The 9,373-nt window shown below is 31.4% G+C and overlaps 1 protein-coding gene across 1 annotated transcript; it reads right to left on the bottom strand.

Annotated features, from left to right (window-relative positions):
- Positions 1-623: 623 nt before the first annotated feature.
- LOC105140639 (putative receptor-like protein kinase At4g00960) lies at positions 624-7,631 on the bottom strand. The gene is made up of 5 exons (XM_011047544.1): positions 7,244-7,631; positions 6,897-7,107; positions 6,571-6,808; positions 6,193-6,343; positions 624-1,285 (listed from the first exon to the last, which is right to left on the bottom strand). Exons 1-5 carry the CDS (start codon positions 7,454-7,456, stop codon positions 902-904), a joined length of 1,197 nt encoding a protein of 398 aa, XP_011045846.1. The 5' UTR covers positions 7,457-7,631; the 3' UTR covers positions 624-901.
- Between the last annotated feature and the right edge of the window lie 1,742 nt (positions 7,632-9,373).

Raw genomic sequence — 9,373 nt, 5'->3', positions numbered from 1 at the left:
GGTTAATCGTTCATAGTTCTAAAGGGAACAGTCATCATGTAGTTGGTTAAAGATCTCTCGCGGAAAATTAATAAATACTCGTAGGAGGCTCTTCAAAGAGAAAAAATAACGTAACAAAGAATCTTTTTAGGAAAAATAAATATAGTATATAATAGAATAAAACTTCATAATATATGAACAGGTTCATTATAAATACATCCATACCAGCTAAAGGGATCGTTTCAACAAATGATCCAAGAGAAACCCAGGAGGGTCTATGTATATAAACATAGTGTTGGGTGCTAAACCCACACCAAAACTTGCCAGATAGATAGATAGTCTGCACTGTACACGTTAAACTTCTACTGTAAGCAGAATTTACTTGATCGGGTATTTTTAATGTCTAGAAATAGATTTAGATACATGAACCCAGGAAAGCTAGAAATGTGCTCAGAAGAAAAGAACATAGTAAAAGGAAAAGGAAATTTATATGCATACCTCTTAGCTCTTGCTCAAGGCTCACCGTATTATTTGTTGTCTATAACCCTTAACCCCTCCTGATTAGAGGAGGGAAAGGGTGGCGGTACCAATGCAATGGAGTTGGACATCTCATATTACCCTTTTCTCTAGGGACAATAGGGAAATGAAAAGGAAAAACGAGCACTCTGTAGAATCATTGTTTATAACAAGCAATTAACTATGAAGGTTAAAACCCAGATTGTTGCTGTTCGATCACACTAAGAAAAATATAACTGCCCTAAAGAATGGGACACTGCACCACATTGCTTTCTACCAAACCTGGTAAGTTCGTGAAATGTTTACATGGCAAAAATGAAATACATTACATGAACAGATGCTACAAAGAATCAATGCTTTACACGCTATTAAAAAGCTAATTAGCCTTCACATTATATATGGTGGTTTATCTACCTTCTTCAATTGAAGAAACAGACATAGAATTTCTAGAATACTCATCAATAAAACTATTACCTCCAGAAACCCTGGTGGCACCAGTGTTTGTAGTACTAGCATTAGTAGCTGTAGCACTGTTAGTGAGAGCAGAAGTAGTGGTAGTTGTCCAACGACCCCCACGACCTTGAATTCCAGGTTTGCCAGGTTTGGGTAAAGTAAACGAGTCACTTGAAAGCATGAGATGAACAGAGTTCATGTCAGGCCTATCTGCAATGTTCTGTTGGCAGCATAGCAACCCCAGTTGAATGCACATGGCTGCCTCATCCTGATTGCACCTGGCAAGGCTTGGATCAACTAACTCCAATGTCTTACCTCCTTGGTAAAGCATCCACGTCTGCAAGAGTGAGCGAGCAAATTACTGACTGTTTCCTAGTACGAAGAAAAAAACTGGAAGCAATAGTTATCTGAAAACCAGTGCTCTGATCGCAAAATACTTTAAAATGAAGCTTGGTATTTATATACCATAATTAAGGTATTTGGAAACTTATTGCTACATTAAAAAGCAAAATCAAGTGTCAACTTTGGTATGTCTAATCCCTCTTTATTGTCTGGCAACTAAACAGGTATCTCCACTCACACTCTGCAGTCCCCTGTTCCATTTCTCCTGAAACTTAGTCATTGTACAGTTCCCAAACTGCTCTGACAGTGGCTTAAACATGTAATTTACCCATTTGAGCACTGTTGTCAAACAATATTGTCTGTTTTTATAGCAATCTACTGTAGAAGTCTAGATTTTAGTTAAATGGCAAAACATTTACCTTGTTTGTATTAGAAATTATCTGCGAAAGAGGTGATCTCGCCACTCTTGGTAGGCAATGCATGTATATAGATTGTCAAATACTAGGCATGTGCAAGAAAGTTGATAAGATTATCTTCCCTTTTTTTTTTTCTTCTTCTTCATCTTTTTTTTTTTTTTGCAGCTTTGTAGAACTTAGCAGTCACATTGAACTTTATATTGAATACTGGCTTCATTTATAGTATTATATCACTTAACAGCATTTCTTTCAAAAAACAAAATTAACTATAATTAAAAGGAATCAACTTTTTCATTATGCAAATTCACATTGAAAGATTGATTTCACCCTTAATGGGTACTATTAGCTTTAAAGGTATATGGATCTTTTACACTAGACTTATCAATAATTACCATTACCTTAAAGAAGAATGTTCATTAGTAATTTCATGTTTTCTCTATATTGTAATTACCATGTAACCCTTAAAAAATAATTCCCTTTGGTTCAAGGGCTTTTTGGTTCTTTTTATTTTATGTTTTTGTACATGTCAATTAATTAAATGTCCCTAAAATATAAACTCTTTCTATTATGGATACAAGGTATTTTAGGTTTTTTGTTATGTTTTTTTTCTTTTTTGTAATTCTCATATAGGTTGAGGGTGATTTAGTATTTTAATATATATAAATTAATTTTAAATTCAAAAAGTCTCGTGTGCTTTGGGTGACATATACAGCTCCTACACAACACCAAATGCCCCCATCCAAGGCGGAATTAGATGCGCTTCACCACCCGTCACGGTGGGGAACTGTGTTCACCAACAATTCACATACGGGCGCCGACATTCCCTTACTCCTTTTCCCTCTCTCCACCTAGAAAAACATGTTGGCCATTACCAAAAAAACAAAAACAAAACAAAAAAGTCTAGCTATTTGTTTGTTAAGTTAAATTAAGTCTTCATTCTTTTGATTGCAATGTATTTAGTTTTGAATCATTTATTGAGTTAATTTGTTTTTTCAATTTCATCCCTTAATATTCTATTTTTATATTAGATTTGGTTCTCATTCTTTTAATTAAAATGTATTTGGTCTTGCATCATTTAAAAAATTAATTATTTTTTCAATTACATCTATATACACTTTGTTTTTATATTAAATTTGATCCTCATTCTTTCAACTATGATGTTTTTGGTCTTGAATCTGTTATTGAATTAATTTATCTTTGGATTTCATCCTTTGACATTTTATTTTTATATCAAATATATTCCTCATTCTTTGATTGCAATGTATTTAGTTTTGAATCAGTTATTGAGTTAATTTGTTTTTTCAATTTCATCCCTTAATATTCTATTTTTATATTAGATTTGGTTCTCATTCTTTTAATTACAATGTATTTGGTCTTGCATCATTTAAAAAATTAATTATTTTTTCAATTACATCTATATACACTTTGTTTTTATATTAAATTTGATCCTCATTCTTTCAACTATGATGTTTTTGGTCTTGAATCTGTTATTGAATTAATTTATCTTTGGATTTCATCATTTGACATTTTATTTTTATATCAAATATGTTCCTCATTCTTTTGATTGTTATTTTTAGTTGTTCTTATCCTTTTATTTAATTAAAATTATTTTTTAATTTCATCCCTTATGATTTTTTTTTCTTTTTATGTCAAATTTGATTCCTTTTCTTTTCAAATCTGCATTTTTTAAATTGTTTTTTTAATTTGTTTGTTCATGTTTATCCCAAATTATTTTGGTTGGTTTAGAATTTTACGTTGTTATTTTCTTTTTGTTTGCCTTTTACAATGTGATTTGGCCTCATGATCTGTGTCATAAATTTTGAAGGTTGGACTAGATTCACTTCAATCATTTTTAATTATTTTAAAAAATTTCATTAATTATCATTGAGTTCATTGAAAATTAATTTCTTTATTTTTTTTATGTTTTGGATTCTTTTGTAAATATGATTTTTCTTTTTTTATTTTATCATTCAATTCAATATTATTTAATATTTAAGGTTTGGCATGATACTACTCACGGATTTTGACGACTTCATTAGGTTTTGCTTGTACTTTGTTTTTCAATACTTTTTTTTTCATGAATTTTTTTTTATTTCATCATCCTACAATTTGATTCATGGAGTTTAACGATCATTATTTTTTTTAGTTCTCTTTCTATTATGTCCAGTCGTCGATTTTTTTTTTTTTTTTGCTCTTTGGAATACAATGATGGCGCTTTAGCATCAATTAAAAAATTTTTTTTGCTCTTTGGAATACAATGATGGTGCTTTAGCATCGTTTTTTTCAGCTGCAAAGAAATTGATCTGCCCACGGTGAAGCGTGGGCCATCAATCTAGTTATACAATATACTAAAAAGGGATCAGTGCCCCTATTACTGTTTACCTAGATACAAAGCATTGTAGATTAAAGCAATATAATGACAGAGTTTCCCTTGCCACAGATAGTTGAAAAGACTGCAAGGAGAGGGTGGGATTGTCTTTTCATTGGAAAGCATTTGGTGTTAAGGGAATAGATGGGGAGAAAATGGTTAGTTCTAATTTTGGTGGAGCTGCAGAAATTTAGCACTAGGGCTGCCATGCCCTAGGCGCTAGGGCTAGACAAGCACGCCTAACTATAGACCCAGGTGAGCAAGTCTACAACCCACGCTTGGAGGCGTTGCTTTCCCTGTTGAAAGCTACTAGTTCATACACAAAACACATCCAAAAGGTGTAATAGCATTAGGTGTAGCCAGCCAACCAAATCCAAAAGGTGTAATACAGTTGGGTGTAACTGGCTAGCCAGATCCAAAACACTTTAGAAAGGTGTTGGGTCTAGCTGCACAGCCATACCCAAGGATATTGGGTCTGGGATTTTTTGCTCTTTTCTCTGACTTAAATTTATTTTTCATACAATAAAGAAGAAATAAATTAATGGGGCTTCTTTTATATTCTACAAAAATTAGGTGATGATATTTTTATTTTTTTTCATTTAAGGTTGGGTTGAATTTTCTTATTAAAACATGTTTGTTTTTGCGTTTCAAGAATACTTTAAAAAAATCATTTTTTTTTATTGTTTTCTTTATTTCAAATTAATATTTTTGATATTTTTATATTTAATTTTTTTTTAATATATTGAGATTGAGTCTAGCAGCGCAGCTAAACCCAAAGAAAATATATTAAGTATAGCTCGAGTTGGATACTGCTCCAGAAGGCCCCAAAATAACTTCAGGTCTAGTTGCAATTGGATCCAATAGTCTTGGGTCCTGTTGGGGCTAGACCCATTAGCCTTAGCTCCTACTGTAAGACCTAATTCTTGCTTGAGTCCTGCATTAAGACCTAATTCTCTTGAGTCTTGTGTTAAGACCCAAGACTACTAGGTCCTAAGTCAGGATCCAATTTGAATCATGCGTCAGGACCCAAGGGTAATGGGTCATGTACCAGGACCCAAAGTTAATAGGTCTTGTGTCAGGACTCATTTCATTTGAGTCTTGTGGACCCAATTCATCATGACCTAATTCTCTTGGGTCGGGTGTCAGGACCCAAGGGTGATGGGTTATGCATCAAGACCCAAGGTTAATGGATCTTGCATCGAGACTCATTTCGCGTGGGTCCTATCTCCGGACCCAATTCTCTTTGATCCAACATCAGGAATCAAGATTCTTGGATCTTAAGTTTCTAAATTTTGTTATTTTTATTATAATTAAAAGAATTAATATAAAAATATTATTTTTTATTATAATTAATATTATTTATAAAATAATCAATAAATTTGAAAAAAAATTATTATCAATTTTGAAAAACAACCTTAGACTTTATTTGAAGGGTAAAATAAAAAATTGTTGTTGTTGTTGTTAATAAATTTTAAAAAATAATATTATTACTATCAAAGAAAAACCAATTTTAAAAAAAAAAATTAAAAATATAATAATTTGGACAGACAAGTTAACTATTATTACTTACATTATAAACATTATTGTTGGATCTGGTGTTGAAGCCAGACTCAAAACTCTTGAGTCCTGCGTTGCCGCCAGACCCAACAGTATGAACTAAACAAGTTCACATTCGAGAATACATAACAAAACAATTAGATGTTTGCTACATGTATTACAGTTCATTCCTAATTGGGAATTGGATAGGTGCTGTTTCCACTGCTGGAACAAAAGTTGACAGCAATAATGTATTTCTAAGAGTCCAAACTTCCAAGTTGTCCACAATGTGCCATGATGGACCATCAGTTTCCAAGAAAGTTTTGTGAAAACAGATATAAGACCAATAACAGTAGGCAGGAAAGCAGTTCATTTGCGAAGGTGCATGTATTGTTAAATCACGATTATCCACGTATCAGCCTTAAAATTTGACCAAATCCTAGATCAGACAGCTTAGTTCACATTTGTAAGCACCATCCTTTCAATTAGAAATCAAGCTCGTGTTTGTTTCAATATTTAAGGTTAATCACAATAATTAGGTTCAGGCTATTATAGTACATTAATGCGAAAATCCATACTTACATAGTTCAAGAGATCTGCCTTCTCTGCACCAAGTTGACGATCATGATTCTTTCTCCCACTTACAATCTCGAGCACCAGAACTCCATAGCTAAAAACATCTGTCTTAACAGACAAATATCCATGCATTGCATATTCAGGGGCCATATAACCACTGCATACAATAAAAAAAAATGGAACTAACTTGATTTTGTAGTTCCCAATTCCGAGAAAACAGTGATTGAAAAAACTATTCGTGACAAATATATATAAATATAAATAAATATATATATATATATATATATATATATATATATATATATATATATATATATATATATATATATATATATATATATATATATAACGAAAGTAGAATGGAGCATCAAGGAAATTACTCACTAAGTACCAGAAATTCTAAATGTATTCATATGGGTGTCATCCCCAGGAAAGAGCCTTGCCAAGCCAAAATCTGATATCTTTGGATTCAAATTTTCGTCCAGCAAAATATTACTGGCTTTGATGTCTCTGTGAATGATCCTTTCAGGGGCTTCTTCGTGCAAGTAGAGGAGACCTCTTGCCACACCTGTAACTATTCGGAACCGCGTTGTCCAATCCAGGCATGTAGATTTCACTTTGTCTGAAAATCATACCACCTCAACTATTAGCAGTAATTTTTTAGAAGACCTTGCATAAAAATACCAAAAATACCAAGATGGAGCTTTTACCAAACAGAAAGTAATCGAGACTTCTATTTGGAAGATATTCGTAAACAAGCATCATCTCTGGTCCTTGAGCACAACAACCCAACAAACTTACCAAATTCTTGTGCTGAATTTTTAGTAGCAGTTTCACCTCATTCGTAAATTCTCTGATTCCCTGTCTCGAAGTTAATGAAAGCTTCTTCACTGCAACTTCTTGCCCATTGGGTATCAATCCCTGTTAGTTAACAATAAGCCAATACTGAAGAACACATATAACAATCCTATGAGCATTTTACATTTCTTTAAAACGAGACTTCTAGTTCCGATAAGAAATCCCATCTAAGGAATTTGATAATTTACCAGAGGCATACCTTGTAAACGGGACCGAATCCTCCATGACCCAGTTGATTCAACTCGGAGAAGAAATTAGTAGCTAATTCAAGAGTACGGAGCTCAAAGAACAAGTCATTCGTCTCAACGACGTCATCGGGGGCGCCTTCGGCAGCGTTGTGTCTACGAATTCTGAGTCTAGTCTGCAAGCAAGCGCAGAGATTGGAGAAAAGGCCCATCAAGACATGGACCATACAACCACCACTAGCGCCGCGGCAGCCTTGGCCTTAGATTGGATCAGAAGAGGGAGGAGGTAGTAAAGTGTTGTTGGTCCAGTTCGTGCCTGGCAGGCAGTCGATATTGAAATGGTAAATCTCTAATTTTGGATCAATTAGGCGGTGGTGGTGGACTGGCAGTTGACGACAGCTTAAACTAAATAATAAAATTATAAATAAAAAATAAAAAAAAATCAAAATAAAAAAAATATATTAATAAAAATAACAAAGGTTAAATTTAACAAGAAAACAAAACTTAGGAAGGATAAAACGTAAAAGAATTTCAAATAAAATAAATAGCAATCAAAAGAATCAGGTTAAATTCAAAAAATTAAAAAATTAAAAGAAGATGAAATAGAAAAATAATTCTAATCTTATAAATTGTTTTAAAAAATCATTTCAAATATTAAATGATAGAATTAAAAAAAATATATAAAATTAAAGAATTAGTCAAAATAACACAATAAAGAACAATATATAAAAAGACCCAAGATAACCGAGGTTATTTTCAAGACCAATAAAAAACTCTACAAAGAACAAGTAAAAAAAACCTAGTTTTCAATTGAATAAATGTTGAAAGATAAAATAAAATAAAAATAGCTTAAACATAAAAAAAAGGAGCAAATCTAAGCAAACTTCCTAATCATAGTTGAATATTTAAAACTAACATCTTGTGAAATCTAAGATGTGAATTTAATCAAAAAGCTTCATTCCCAACTAATTTAAAAATATAAATTTAAAAATCTTGTATATATATATATATATATTCCAAACAAAACAAGAAGCAAATAAAAAAAATAATGACCAAATTTGAAAGATTAAAAAAAAAGAAAACTATGAAATTGAAAAAAAATATAACTTTATAAATTATTTAAAATAAAAAATATTAATCAAAAGAACAAAGACCAAATGTCAAGAAAAGAAAAAACTAAAGGGGTTGGTCTAAAATATTGAAATGTCTAGTATGAAATTTGAGAAGAGAGAGTAAAGAAAAAATAAATGGTCATCAACATCAAACTGAAGGAGTGTTTGGTACACATGCCTCCGTATCATGTAAGGGGGTTTGAGACATTTCAAACATTACTGCAGAAGGTGGTATTTGGTGACCGAACGAAATTTTACATGATACCCACCTTTTTGGCACGTATATAACACACACTAACAAGATTTTTTTAATATTTAAAATTATAATATACCTTTAAGTTAAGTTGAAATTAACAAAAAAAAACATAATGAAAAGAAAAGAAAAACCTTGAATGATTGTTTAGTTAATTTTGCACCAAGTGACAATTAAGGAATTTAACTTTAACAAAAAAAAAAAACTTCAAAATCCCTTTACATAAGGCACCCTTTAAGTATTTTAATTGTTTAAAAAAATAAAAAAACTAATCTACCCCAAATAATTCAAGAATGATATTGTATCATGCTAAAAAAAATCATTTTGCCTCCAACTCCTACTAGTTCAATTGTTTTATGCTACAAGGGCAAATTTGTCAGAACATTAGTTTCTGAGTTTAAGGGTACAATAACTTGCCTTCCTCAAAGATAATTAAACATATTTTTTATGCCATAATACAAATGATCCAAGTACATGTCTATATGAATTTCTTCTCAATTATTGGTTATTTAGATAAAAATCCTTATTCTTCGTTTTTGTTGGATTAACGTAATATACTATATTAAACTATTAATAAATCTCTTACTCTTTTTTTTAATTTGGATTAACACCACTCATAGTTACCAATCTAATTAAAAAAAATAAAGAGTCTATTAATAATTTAAAATAGTAAAAAAAGTGATGACGTTTCAAAATTTAGCATGCATAAGAATGATTTTTTTAGTGTTTGAATAATGGATAGTAATCATATGTTCACATCAATATTTTATTCTCTAGAG

Source organism: Populus euphratica, unplaced genomic scaffold, assembly GCF_000495115.2.
Source record: "Populus euphratica unplaced genomic scaffold, PopEup_1.0 scaffold108.1, whole genome shotgun sequence".
Taxonomy (NCBI): Eukaryota; Viridiplantae; Streptophyta; class Magnoliopsida; order Malpighiales; family Salicaceae; genus Populus; species Populus euphratica.
Note: the sequence above shows the minus strand (reverse complement) of the source record. Positions and strands in the feature narration are given on the sequence as shown.